At 39.0% G+C, this 14,205-nt stretch overlaps 2 protein-coding genes across 2 annotated transcripts; one reads left to right on the top strand and one right to left on the bottom strand.

Annotated features, from left to right (window-relative positions):
* Positions 1 to 129: 129 nt before the first annotated feature.
* trmt61b (tRNA methyltransferase 61B) lies at positions 130 to 6,252 on the top strand. Its single transcript, XM_041253162.1, has 7 exons — positions 130 to 1,358; positions 1,530 to 1,632; positions 2,948 to 3,138; positions 3,968 to 4,059; positions 4,200 to 4,423; positions 5,293 to 5,376; positions 6,167 to 6,252. The coding sequence occupies exons 1-7, from the start codon at positions 660 to 662 to the stop codon at positions 6,202 to 6,204; spliced, it is 1,431 nt and encodes a 476-aa protein (XP_041109096.1). The 5' UTR covers positions 130 to 659; the 3' UTR covers positions 6,205 to 6,252.
* A 1,342-nt stretch (positions 6,253 to 7,594) lies between these two features.
* Positions 7,595 to 12,686, bottom strand: spdya (speedy/RINGO cell cycle regulator family member A). Its single transcript, XM_041253163.1, has 6 exons — positions 12,382 to 12,686; positions 11,116 to 11,174; positions 9,731 to 9,816; positions 8,808 to 8,979; positions 8,054 to 8,402; positions 7,595 to 7,681 (listed from the first exon to the last, which is right to left on the bottom strand). The coding sequence occupies exons 1-6, from the start codon at positions 12,617 to 12,619 to the stop codon at positions 7,617 to 7,619; spliced, it is 969 nt and encodes a 322-aa protein (XP_041109097.1). The 5' UTR covers positions 12,620 to 12,686; the 3' UTR covers positions 7,595 to 7,616.
* Between the last annotated feature and the right edge of the window lie 1,519 nt (positions 12,687 to 14,205).

Here is a 14,205-nt window from a genome sequence, read left to right as displayed (position 1 = left end):
TTTGACTGGACAATTGTCATCTTGCCAGCGCTGTGACGTATTGAGTAATTGCAGCCTGCGAACACGTGTGTTTGCTTCAAATGGCTCAGAGGCGGAGTCGCCAATTGATGACGTACTCAGCATGGCAGCTTCAAGCAAAGTCGCCTGGTTATGAAAGAGACGTGAGCTAGTTGTCTCTTTATTAGCCTTTTGCTTATGACATAAGTGGAGGTTTATCTTTGTGTGTACTAGATCGTATGGGTTACACACCGCGGTTTTTTTTAATCGTTTAAATTCGTTGATTTATTCGCACATAGTCCACACAAGTCTATCGTGATATGGTAACAAAATACAATTGTGTTGCTTCGTTTAAACGTTTAATCATTAAATCGGTACATTTTTAAAAACAGTTTCTCAATGCCATGTTTTAGTATATGCGTGAGAATTCTGTGTGTTATAGAGTTGCAAACTCCTTTTTGAATTCATACACAAGCATATTTTCGTTGCAATACTTTGTCAGTTGAGGGATATAGTACCGTGCTTGTTTAAGTTGCAAATGCAGATTGTTTTTCATTCTGTGTTATTGTCTAGTTAGTTAGACCTGCACCCTAACCCAATCAGTAATATTGTTACTGCATTTGGTTCATAATATTGTTATTATTATTACTTAGTGAAAACTGATGCTGCTTATCAGCCCCTGCCGTTTCCAAGCTCTGTGTCGGCACTTGCTGACCAAACGAGTGGACCAGTGCTGGAGACACGTGGCTTTGGTTCCACCTGGGGAGAGCAGTCAAAGGGACAATGACAAAGGGACTCCCCAGAACTCAGAGACAGCACTTCAGAAGCCCAACGCCCAACCATGGAGTGGTCTGCAGGGGGGGAGGAGGCGGAGAGCGTGGGAGAGATCCCTGTCTCCCCTGGAGAGAATTAGCCAGCTTCTGCCCCAGGACTCCCTGACAGAGGATGTTCTGCATCTCCGGGTGAAACCCCAGGAGGAGCAGAGCGATCAGGAGGGGTCCCTAACTCCAGAGGCTCCTGCTGCTAAACCTAGAAGATCCTTTGATTCCTCTGAGCCATGCAGCCCCTGCAGTGCTCCCATCAGTGCCCCCTCGCCCCGGGAGGTGCCCTTCAAGCCAGGGGACCTGGTCCTGGCAGAGTTCCGCAAGAAGCAGCGCCTAGAGTTCATGAAGATGTTCAGCCTGAACCCAGAGGGGAAGCTGGATAGTAACTGGGGGCTAGTCCATCACCGGGACATCGTGGGCAGGCTGCCCGGCCAGGTGCTCCGGACCACCACCGGCTTCAGATTCCTGATGAGGCGCCCCGCGCTGGACGAGTTTGTGCTGCTGATGAAGAGGGGGCCCACCATCTCATACCCCAAGGTCAGGACACATTCACTGTCAGTCTTTGCATGTTTACGTGGTGAAGGTGGTTTCCAGGTGACTGTTAATACAGGTTTTAGTGCACTCTGCGGACGACGGACTGTGTGTGTGTGTGTGATAGCAGTTTTGGGAGCTGCTTGGTGACCCGCCTGACTGGTTGTTTCTCCCCAGGATGTGAATGCCATGCTGATGATGATGGATGTCAGTGAGGGAGACTGGGTGCTGGAGACGGGTTCAGGGTCTGGAGCCATGACACTCTTTCTGTCCAGAGCAGGTGAACAAGCTGCTGCTTCTGTAGCACTGAAGCAAAATTCGAGCTGTCCCTAAAGTAGACATCACCGTGACCTACATCCACTGTGTATACGTATAGAAATGTAACCGTGACAAAGGTATGGACAGGGTTCTCCAAATGTCCCAGATTCCAATACTGTGAATAATCAAGCATTATCACAATGGAATAAACAGCTTTCTAATTATAATTAAGCATGAACTACAGTATGTACAGCTGTGGCCAGAAATGTTCAATCACAACATAGAATTAAATAATGCTGCAAAAATGTTCCATTAACATATTGAATTACATACCAATTTGTAGTTTTCCATATACATAACAAAAATAATTCTGTAGCTTCTTTAATTACACAACGTTAAATAAAATTTCTAAATTATTGATATTGTTTTTTGTAATATGTCTCTATCCTAAATCCTAAAATAGCTTTACTTTAGAATGTCTTAAAGTTTCTTCACAATTGGATTTTATATATATATGTGTGTGTGTGTGTGTGTGTTATATTTTGTATTATTGTGCTGGTAGGCCATGGTGATATACTTTTTTCATGATACCACAGTTACAGATTTAAACACTAGCGATCTTTATGGAAAGCCACCAGGGAAAGCCTGAGAATCTCAGGGACAGAAAAAAAGGCAAGCACGTCATTCTGAAATGCCTCTCTTAAACAGTGCCCAACTTCCTGAAAATGTTGTGTAGTGATTTTCATATATTATATATATTGTTGTGACTTTCTGCTATGTGGAATGTAATAAACGAGAACTGAAATGGTGAGTTTTTTCCCCTTCGTTTTACAATGTCATTTCCACGTTTGTTTCATTTTAAGTGTTTAAAGTAAAATTTCAGTTTCTGTTTGTTTGTTCAGCTACAAAAAGGCACAAGTAAACCTCATGTTATTACTTTATGAAAGTGTGTGTGGCCACTGTTTACTGTGAAGAAACAGCTATGGCATCCCAGCACTCATTTTTACAGAACTGCATCTGTATTTAGACATAGTCGCGCCCCCCTTACTTAATTACTGCCCCACACTGATCTAATGCACAGCTGTTTATTGCCAGCAAAACAAAAGGAAACTTGGTCTAAGTGGCAGATTGCTAGATGGCGCTGGCTTTTGCTTCATAAAGACATTGTTCTAGTCTCTGACACTTGTCTATTGCAGGCAACTTACAATTGAAGAGCAGCTCTTGGTAAAGCACTTTTGCACAGTATTTGAGTAAGAACCTCACAGAATTACATTGTAAGATGTTTGCAATCAGAGACAGTAAAATAAAATAAATCCCTGGTGGTGGTGTTGTTTCAGTGGGCTCGAGGGGGCGCGTGGTCAGTTTTGAGGTCCGCTCGGACCACCATGGCAGAGCGGTGAGAAACTTCCAGCGCTGGCGGTCGGCCTGGGAGGTGGCTCATGGGGAGGAGTGGCCTGACAATGTGGCCTTCATCAACAAAGACGTGAGCAGCGCAGCCTCCGACATCTCAGAAGTCATCTTCGACTCGGTAAGGAACACCAGTGCTGCTGCTGTTCCCAAATACCTGAGCCGACATAATTTTGTGCCAGGCATACTGTAATCATCTTAAGAGACATCTTGAATAGTTAGACCCTATTCACAAAACCTAAAGAACTGTATCAAGGATTTCTTTATAAACATTTTCTTGGATTAAACTTTGGCTTTGGAAAATGTGAACAAAAAAACCTGTATTTACTTTTTTACTGTATTATACAAATGTAATTTGTACAACTGTTTTCTACAAGGTAAAAAAAAAAAAAGAAAAAGGAATCGAAAGCAAACGGACACAAGAGTATAACTTAATTTCAATATAGACTATTGGGATTATCAAGTGGTCATCATTGACTAATCTCAAAGAGTTAGTGTAGGTCACTCAGATAGGCAAAACCGGAGCCATACAAGTGAGGAGTCCAGTACCATTTTAAGCCAGTGAAATAACTTGAGGTAGTGAAAATCCCCTCCTTCCATTGTGTTCCAGCAGCTGTTATACTAATTGTAATGTTGTCTAAGATACTAGTGACTGCCATGTTTAATTACATAATTCAATCAGATTTAAGATACCTATTTGAGGAATCAATTCCCAAATCCTCTCTATATCCTACTTGGAAACCAGTTTGGAGGTTGTTGGGGGTTTAATTTAAGTGCACACACGTTCAGAAGCATTGATTCATCTGAACCCCATCGAGTTTGTCTTGTTAATGCGGCAAATTTGTTTTCTGATTCAAATAATGAATTATGAAATAATCAATGTTGTGTGCATGTAACCATTGTAACTGAATTGGTATATAAGATTGGCGGTATTTGTTTTCTCTCCCCAGGTAGCTCTTGACATGCTCAATCCCCAGGTGGCCCTACCTGTTGTGCACCAGCACCTCAAACACGGAGCAGTGTGCGCTGTGTACCTGGCAAAGTGAGTACACGTTTACAGATACTGGCCATAGTATACAACTTAGGCAAATTCCCATAAAGACTCTTGTCTTATTGAAACTGCTGTGCTTTTGAGCGAGTGATGTCCAGCTGTCCCTCTCCTCTCTTCCCCTCCTGTTCCAGTATAACTCAGGTGGTGGACCTACTGGAAGGGGTGCGGCAGTGTCAGCTGCCCTTCTTCTGTGAGAAGGTGACCGAGGTGACGGACAGACACTGGCTGGTGACCCCAGCTCTAAAGAAGGATGGGAGCAACGCACCCAGGGTACCGCCAGCAGGGGTCAGTCAAGAGAGGGAGCCAGGGAGCAATGGTCAGGAACAGCTAGAGGACCCCAGTGACCAGGAGGAAGGTAACAAACTAACAACCCCCCCCCCCCCCCCCCCCCCCCCCCCCCCCGCACAGGTCAGCATGCAGAGGCAGGCTTAATCAGCAAATGACCAGTGATCTAAGCCAGGGGTGCACAGTTAGTCTTCTAGGTTTGAGGCCCTCCTGGTCCTTGTTCCACCTGTTTCCTGAATTACTTTCTTGAATCAGTTTCACCTTCTGTGTTCCACGATACATCACAGAGAACCCAATTTGCCACTTTCAGTTTTTACCATGCTGTATTATTCAAATCGTACCTGCTTTAAAAAATCCTACCTGATGCACCTCTTGGAATTCTATAGAAAACCGTGCCGTTACAGTCAGCCATCTACCTGTCATTCAGCGATATTCTCTTCATCAACCTTTTCCCTCTTCTCAATGAAATTCATCATGGATGAAATAAAAGTTGGTAATGATTAGAAAACAGATATAGTTGGATTTTTAACTTGTATATTAATAAAGCAGTATAGAATAGATTTATAGAACGGCATGCGTCTGTGTATGGGTTATATTAGCACTTAGTGTTTAAACGGACCTCAGTTTTTTACCTTGCTCTGTTCACTTCTACCTGTGCCGATATTCTGCCATACACAGACGTTCGCTGTCCTATAATATAGATGCTGTATAAAGTCTTCATTATTTATGACTGGGAATAGTTAACCCCCTCGCATTTGTAAAAAATCATTTGGAATGTTATTGTAGAGATTGCCTCAAGGTGACAAGTTCTTTCATTAAGCATTTCAGAGGCCCTGTTGGTAGTGTGTTTCTGTGCATTTTAGAGGCCCTGTTGGTAGTGTGTGTGTTTCTGTGCATTTCAGAGGCTGTTGGTAGTGTGTGTGTCACTCTGTTTTTCAGGACTGTTGGAAATGAAGGTTAGCAGACCCTTTGGAACGGTACCTTATATTGCCCGTCCACATCACGGGCACGGCAGCCACACAGGTACGGGTAATCTCCTAAACTGCAGTATAATTAAATTTTGAGGTGTGCTGGTTTCACAACCCCCTAGACAAGGGTTTCCCAATGCTGGTCCTAGGGGACCCCTGTGTCAACTGAGTTCTTAATTACTTAATTGAACTAAATGTGCTTAATTAGACCTTTTTAACTGTTCTCAGCTTTTAAACAGTTGGCGATTTCAAGTTAACTATACAATTTTATGAGTAACTTGAAATCTGCAACTTTTTAGGAGCTGAGAACAATTAAAAAGGTCTAATTAAGCACATTATTAGTTTAATTAAGGGTTCAATTAAGTAATTGAGAACTCAGTTGGAATGCAAACCAGCAGACACAGGTGTCCCCCAGGATCAGGACTGGGAAAACCTACCCTAGACTACCTACAGTAAATCAGTGTTAATCAGAGTGTAAAACTAGCGATAAGAGTTTTAATGGGCTATTTGGACTATTTTCTTGTTCTGTGATGAGAGGTATTGATTGTCGACACGATAGGCCATCTTCAAAAAGGATTACGTGTCATTAAATCCATGGCTACAAATTGTGTTTATTAATCAATCAATATCTCACATCAAAGTGAGGAAATAGTCCACATAGCAGTTATATAAATGATTCTTTTTTAGAAAAGTTAAAAATGGCTATTACAAAGTTACACCACCAGTTCAAATTTCACACCCTCAGCTTAATCTGTGGGTGTGGTATGGAAATATTTTACTTTTACTGTGCGTAGCATAATAGTTAACTCTGGAAGAAAACATTTCCCTTTTTTTCATATTTCCAGCTTTCCTGGTCAAGCTGAGGAAATTCCTGCCTGCATAGCAACATCTCCTCCACAGATGTGACAAAAATGATGGTCAATAACAATGATGCAGAATGGTCCGTTGGTTAAATTTATTGTATATTTCCTGTATTAATAAATATGTAATATTTTTAAATATGTACTTCTTTTTACATATTTTACAAATGGGACTGGAACCCAAAATACTTTTTTTTTTAAAGCCGACATTTTTTCAGTGAAGAGATCTTTACAATAAAGTTTGAGACTAAGAAGTGTAATTAAGTCTAGCTTGTTTCAAACTATAAACATGGAAAAACATAAAGAAAAATGAAACAGATATATTGTACTGTACGTATCAAAACTCTAACACACTGTAAAACATGTAATAAACCATTTCTGGTTGAAGTCCTACAGTAGCTATGGATAGTTCCAGGTGGTTCAAGCCATGGCTATTATAAGATTGGAATCACTTATGGATTTCTAGAGGAGAATGCCCCCGTCTGTCCACAAATTAACACAAACACTTCACCTCAAATATCCAATTACCATAGGATGGTCTTGCCTAGAGGATGTCTAGTACTGACTGACTGGAAGCTACTGCAGATGCTCCAGAAAGAATGGGGACGATATCTCTTCTTCAGTGTACTGCACTCAATACATAGCCATACTGAAAGCATAGGGCTATACTAACTGATTAAGACCCTATTTATTCTGTATTACGTATTGTATTTTAAATTGATTTCCCCTGCCTTACAGTATGTGATGGGAATCTCTGTAATTGCCTGTTATGCAATTTTTTTTATTTATTTTTTTTTTACTTTCATGCTTCAATTCATTGAAGCTCACTTGAAACACTTTCAAACCTTTCAAAAACACACAGACCTCACCTCCTTAATGACTGGGTATCTGTGGAGGCAACTAATGTGAGCCAGTAAAATGTTTTGTGAAACCTTAGCAAGTAATTTTTTTGAGGAATGCAATGTATAGGCCATATTTCATTATGGTCTTGCAATACAATCTTTGAAACAAATAAACATGTTTCTTAGAACCACATGCACCATAACTAGAACTCTTTTCCAAAACATAAGACTCAAGACTACTCCAGGGGTGGCCGATCTCGGTCCTGCAGGCCTATTCCACTATAGGTTTAACAGGTAAAATTAGATAATTAACTACTTCAGGGTCTGGATATAGGTTAAATTGGTTCCATTATTTTAGAACGGAACCAGGAGTGTACTGTTGGGTCAGATGTACTGTCTAAAATCTATTGTGGAAAAATGTTGTCCCTCCCCAGTCTACTGCAGGCTGTCCAACAAAACCTTACGTTCCAATCGAAACTTGTGTTTCATGCATGTAAATATACATGTACCCAAATGTATTATTAATACCCCCCCCCTTTGCTAAAGTTGTGGTTTGGTTTGCTCATTCATTGTTGAGTTAGATAAGTAATTGTTTACTCTTCATTAAACCAGTCCATGGATCTGTCCTTTGACCCAAAACAATTGCTTGTTTTTTTACCTGCCAAAAGAAACAAAATATATGTATTTACATTTGGAACTACATGTTTATGGTATAACTTTTGTAATCATAAAATAAGAGACACTGTATGTGTATATTGACAACATGTCTTAGGTCACAGGTCTAAAGTCCTGAAAATATCAAGTTTGTATCTCAAAGTTTGAGATACAAGATGTTGAAGAAGTAAAGGTGGCAGATTTTGAAACACACAAACAGGTAAGCATTTTGTTTAGGTAACTTCAAATCATGGCTCGCAGGAAAACTTAGAATGGCTCAAACTGCTACACAATGGGATACTTGGATTACTCCCTGTACGATGTTATGCCCTCGGTCCTGGTTAAATAAAATAAAGGTATACACTGACAGACATACCAGAGCAGGTGTGTTGGCATGCGGGTTGGTCGATTTGCATACAGCTGCAGGGCTGGGTACTCAGCTGCATATTTTGGGTCAGGGTTCCCTCAGAGGTCTTCTCCATTGTGTTTGGGGCAGAGGAGAATAAGGAGAAGTTTGAGCAGGAGGGAGAGGGAGATGAGGAGGAGGAGAGCCCCAGATCCAGGTAACGCCCTCCCTTTCCACACAGAGTGCAATGTGCTGGTGAGGCAGTCGGACCCCGAGGAAGCTGCACCTCCTCCTGGCCCCGGTAGTGCCTCACCGCCCCGCTGTGGTGCTCTGCACGCTCCCGCTGCCAGATAGAGTGCCAGGTAGCAATAGCCATCACCTGTAACAACAATGGGGCAGTCCATTCAAAGACCAGTTTAATTTAGTACAGGGAAGGAGGTCAGAGAACTAGTAGTATTTAAGGGATAATGGCACCACTGTAACCTGAGGAACTTTACATCAGTATAACACTACAGCTTAAATTAGTAAGTTGTTAAATGTATAAAAAAAAATGCAGGAGCAACACTGTTATACTGCAGCCTAACTACACCAGCTATAATTTTGTTTTTTTCCATTGGTTATACTATGCATTTACCATAGACGACCATGTTTATTTGAACATGCTGTACCATACTTCACACGGGCTTTAAAATGCTTACCTAAGCATGGTATAACTATGATTTATCACACTATGGTAAACTTTAATAAGGGACCATTGCCAGCTCCTGCAGAGCAGATACAGTACCTCCTCACAGCAGCGGCGGCTCACTGCAGCCCGGTAGCTGATGCGAGCCCACAGCTTATCCCGCTGCTTTAGAAAGTTTGGGAACTGTTTCCTCCAGGTCTTGCCCAGAGCCCAAGGGAAGATCTCGTATTTACTCTCCTCCTCATCCTCTTCCATTGTGTTAGCCAAGTACCTGCAGGGAGGGGAGAGGTGAAACCAGTTAAGCCCATAAAAAACATATACTGTGTTCCTGCTTTGTTTAGTTTTTCTAATGGTTATTTTACAATTATATAAGTAAAAAATGTGGTTAATTCACAGTTAGTCCATGTTGACATTAAATTATCATGTACTACATTTTACTGTAGAAGGCCTCCTCACTCATTCGCTGTTTTCAATATATCACGATTTTTTGATGTGTATGTCAGATAAAGAAATAAAGGAGCACTTCAAAACTTTATATTTACCACAGTTTACCTTATTTACTGTACCACGTATGCCTATGTTTTAACATTGTCCCATGTCAGCAGAGATTTAACATGATATACCACAGGGACAAAGGGGTCTGCCAGCAATTAATATACTGTAGTCTAGCTCTGGTGAAAGGTCAGCAGAATGGTCTGCACAAATGGTCTGAAAAGAAAGGGACTTTCTCTGGTTAGCTTGCAGTAAAACACATGAGTGTGTTAATGCTTTTTTCTTTAATATTACAATTCAACTTAACTAAAGATGTTAGCTATTGAATTAGTATACAACTGGTAGACAAAACTAGCAACTTTAAGTAACATTTTAGAGAACTGTTTGTGGGATAACCTGGACATGCTCGATCTACCAGCATGTCAGCATGGTTTGTGTGGGCTTGATGCGGTTTAGGGATGGAGTCTTGCCAACTTTTCAAACTAAATTAAGCAGATATGAACCAAAAAAACAAATCAAAGAATACCTACAGGGCGATGAAGAAATTCATCCTGGTGTGCTCGCTGATGCTGAATCGGGCCCTTTTGAAATATACAAACACCATCGCCAGCAGGTACTGGAAAGTGCAAGAGAGCAAATCCACTTAGTGATTTGATTTGTTCATCACATTCACCCAATGTGTTACCACCGGTTCAATACAAAAAATCACACTCAGGCTTAAAAACGAATTACAATAACATCTAGCCACCAAGAGTTAGGAACCCATTTAAAACACCATGAGAGGCAAAAGACAAAATGATTGGAAATAAGAAAGAAGATATTTGGGGGCAGACAAAAAAGAAAACATTTGATATTAGGAAATGGTAGAAAAGAAGAATGACTAAGATTAACAAATAATATATTCCATGGAGTTGAATTTGTCAAAATAAAGTCAGATTTACACATACTCGACTTGTGCAAGATGAGGCTAGTGACATGAAAAACAAAACAATTGCCTCATGTATTTCAGTGAGTGTCAACACTGCTGCGAAGAGATAGCTTATGTACCGAGGCAAATTTCTCAACATTTTTTTTTTATTTTTATTTTTTTGCCCTTACCCATTCCCACTGTACATTGTAACCAATCATAATGAAGCAGCAAGTGTGGGGAGTGCAAAACTGTTTTGTCCATCACAACAGTGTTGGAGAGAATGGCAACATGGAAAGAGGATAGTTACAGAATAAACAATAACTAATTAGAAAGACTCTTAATTTAATTTAAAAAACAGTTAAGAAACATTTATAATTATGCATCAATAGAATTAAATTGTAATGATTACACACTGCATTTGTAGTGAGCAGTTATAAGTCCAGGGATGGAAATAACTCCTATTGTTAGTCATACACTGAAGCTACAAGAACACATTAAAACCTGGAATGGGTGAAACTGCTATGTAATAGGAGTCTTATTTCCATCCCTGAAGACACTTATAGACTTATATAAAGAAGTACAGTTTGGAACTAAATCATTACAATCAGGGCTGGTGATTTTTTTTGGATTAAAAAAAAAAAAAAATCAGATTTATTTGATTTAAATCTGATTTATTTCATTTTTTCTTTTTTTTTTTTTAATTATGGAATTTTTTTTGTAGTACTGACTATAGTTGTAGCTCTACAGTACCTCCTACAGTACTGTAAATTTAAGGATGTTGGAAATGGTGGTTTGTGAACAGTTACATACCAAACAAAATTATATATATAATTTCCAAACTATAATTTGATGTACCATTTGATAATTGGTTATGTAATGGAATTTGTACCACACCAGGTCCCCATGGTACCATTGTAAAATTAATAAAAATTTGAATGGACCTTTCCCAGCACAGCAAAGTTTTGCACAAATAAATAAAAGCACATGTCAAATAACTGCACTTACCTTGTCTGTAATTTTACAGCAGCAGTCCATCCAAAGGAAATCCTGTATTAGATCATCATCTGTAATAAAATAATCACCACTTCAGTCTTAAACAGCTTTAAAATTCAGGACACAATATAATGTCCTCCCAACTTGCATCCAGTTTAACTTGAGGAAACTTTCAATCTGTAATATAGGTACTGTAGGAAACTGTAATTTTTTTGCACAGTATTATACTGTAATACTATTTCATATAGGCTGTTGAAACAAAAGTGATAACGCAAGTCCATCCTTCTATTAAATCTTTAAGTTCATTCTGACAAATAATGAGCAAAAACTAATAAAACAACATTGGGGATAATTGTGTACTCAAGTAATTTTCAACATGTACCGAGAGAAACTAAATGGCGAGAACTACTATACAGTTGGCAATACAACACATTTCCTGTTTAAAGTCTGTCAGTGTTATTGTTTATCAGTTCTTTTTTTGTCCTAACATTGTCTTTTTTTCCTTGGCAGAGACAAAGAAAACACAAAGCATTCATAAGGAAGGTGAATGAATGTATGCTGTGGAATTGATTTTACAAATGTGTTTCATGGACCACTGACTGCTACTTGATATGCAGTCCTTGTCACTGAGTCACTAACTGGCACGTAAGAAGGTAAAATGCAAGACATGATTCCGCAATAGGTGCTTAAGGTAGGTGTAATTAAGTAACTACCTAAACTCAACACACAGCCTCGCAACGTAAAAAGTCAACTAGAAAAACTCAAATCACTGGGCAATTAATACAATAATTTGTAGGAAATAATAAACTTTCAGGGAATAAGCCTCTATTACATTTAATGGAGACAATGCAAAGTAGAAATGTACTTAAGGGTCAATACACTGTACTTAGCAAGTACCCATAACATTTTCAGAAGCTCAAAGATGAGATCTGTTGCATTTGTGTGGGAGAATCCTGTTAACAACAGGTGCAATAACTGCAGTGATACAAGAAAACTGTGGTACAAGGGTGGGGCATGTCCAAGTAACCCAAATCAGACCTATTTTTTTCTAAATATTTTAGTATTTCTGATTCGTATACCCTCTTGTAAATAGGTTTTAAAAATACATCCCACAAGTGCACTGGTAATTCCAAATATAATCTACTTGTGCTTCTATAATAATGCAGAACAACCGGGTAAGACATATTTGGTGTAGCTACCAAAACTGTTTTTATTGCCAAGAGGGTTTGCAAATGGTCTTTTCTTATCTTCAAAGAACTGCATTTTCTTACTACTTACCAAACAGCTTGAAGAAAGCTGCCATCTCCTGGCGCTGAATTACTAAAGAGGGCCCCTTGGCGTTGTGCCTGTTCTTGTTGTCGCTCTGGTTCTTGCCAAGGAACCCCAGGTTGTCCTGTAAGATCGGTCTCTTTAGCCTCATCCCCCTCTTGTGCCGGAGGGACCTGGAGGCTCCCGGCTTCATGTGGACTGTGACAGAGGGAGGGGTCTCACAGCAGCTGTGTGTGTGCCTCATCATATTTCACAATCAACACAACTCACAGAAGCAATAACTCACAAAGATAACAGACTCACAGGAGCAGAAAAATCTGGGGATTAGAAAACATGCATATAAGAGAGTGCCTCATTTTTATGAGAAAAAAATAGTATTATTACAAAACTATTAAGTAGTGTTTCAGAACTGATCAGAATGATCAATACTAGAATAATATGTGATTATTGATGACCAGAAACTAGACACATTATTTACAACTGATATTATACATAAATTTAAATAAATCAACACAAAACGCTTAAAGGTTGAAAAATAATCTATATTACTTGTGGCAGCGCAGACATGATTGATAAAACGTAGTTTAACTTAAAATAGTAGGAATTTATCTAACCAACAAAAAACACCTACAGTAACCCACAATATCATAAATATCATACACATTTTACGCAAAAATATTATTTCTTTGTGAATGATTTTACAGCTTACTTCGATGCTGTAGTTAGGTCTTTATCTTATCATAAAGCAAACATTTTAGTTTTACCTGTAGAACTCCTCATACTGTCTTATAGCCATGACATTTTTATATTTTACAAGAAACACCTATGGAAAGTACAGAGGTTAAATTGGTTTATATATAAAATGGGGGGCTTTTTTTGATATTTTATAACATAAGTTATATATTGTATAAAGTTACTGTAGTATAAACCTAAGAAATAAGATACTAAAAGGCGTTTGAATATTACTGTCAAAGTCTAATCGTGTTGCATAACACTGCAGTTGCCAGATTTCTGACAGAAAAATAGCGACCTCGTTCTTCAAAACAAGCGCAACCCATGTTAAAGTAAGGGCGTTTATGCAAATTCCAACCAGCGACTCTCAAAAACTTGGCAACTCTGCTGAGCACCTGTTCAGTAGCCCTGAACCCGCTTTGACAAAACCAACCGAGCCCGTGTACAGACTGGAAAAAATATCGTCTTGCACATGCGCAAAATGAGTAAGTGGCACTGATTTTCACGGGGCACCGAATTCGACACTACACCGGTAATAGTGCATTTTATTTATAGTAATTTAATTTACATTGTAATAAGAATGAAAACAATAACACCGATACTACTACTACCACTAATAATAATAATAATAATAATAATAATAATAATAATAATAATAATAATAATTCAATTTTAGCGGCCTTTAATTTCTGGACTGAAATTTAAGTGATTACGCAAAAAAAAAAAAGTCTCAAAACTGTACTACAAACAAACAAAAAATGACACTTTCAAAACATATACATGTATATAAATATATAATTATTATCAACTTAATTATTAATTAAATTATAAATTAGATTATCTAAATTCAAAAACCAAAAACATCATAACCCCTCCAGCACCCGGCAGGAGACGACGACGACAACACGCGCGAGAGCGCGCAGACCAAAGATACAGAGCGAGCGCACAAGAGAGATCTTTACACAGCGGCATAGCGCGCGACACCGACCATGAGCTATATTTTAGCATTGCAAATATAAAGCTGAAAATAAAGTTATTTTAATCTTTACAACATTAGAATTAGACATCACAATTAAAACATATTTGGAAATATCTTAATCT

The sequence above is a fragment of the Polyodon spathula genome, chromosome 6 (assembly GCF_017654505.1).
Source record: "Polyodon spathula isolate WHYD16114869_AA chromosome 6, ASM1765450v1, whole genome shotgun sequence".
NCBI lineage: Eukaryota > Metazoa > Chordata > Actinopteri > Acipenseriformes > Polyodontidae > Polyodon > Polyodon spathula.
Note: the sequence above shows the minus strand (reverse complement) of the source record. Positions and strands in the feature narration are given on the sequence as shown.

What these genes read in the sequence shown, in the direction of transcription:
- spdya (XM_041253163.1), bottom strand. Translation starts at nt 12,619, where the DNA reads ATGATGAGGCACACACACAGCTGCTGTGAGACCCCTCCCTCTGTCACA. An exon ending in ATGAATTTCTTCATCGCCCT is followed by an intron (nt 8,980 to 9,730) that starts GTAGGTATTCTT and finishes CCCTCCCTGCAG; the next exon opens with GTACTTGGCTAACACAATGG. An exon ending in ATGCCAACACACCTGCTCTG is followed by an intron (nt 7,682 to 8,053) that starts GTATGTCTGTCA and finishes TTCTTTTGGCAG; the next exon opens with GTAAAAAAACAAGCAATTGT.
- trmt61b (XM_041253162.1), top strand. Translation starts at nt 660, where the DNA reads ATGCTGCTTATCAGCCCCTGCCGTTTCCAAGCTCTGTGTCGGCACTTG. An exon ending in CAGAAGTCATCTTCGACTCG is followed by an intron (nt 3,139 to 3,967) that starts GTAAGGAACACC and finishes TTCTCTCCCCAG; the next exon opens with GTAGCTCTTGACATGCTCAA. An exon ending in CCCCAGTGACCAGGAGGAAG is followed by an intron (nt 4,424 to 5,292) that starts GTAACAAACTAA and finishes TCTGTTTTTCAG; the next exon opens with GACTGTTGGAAATGAAGGTT.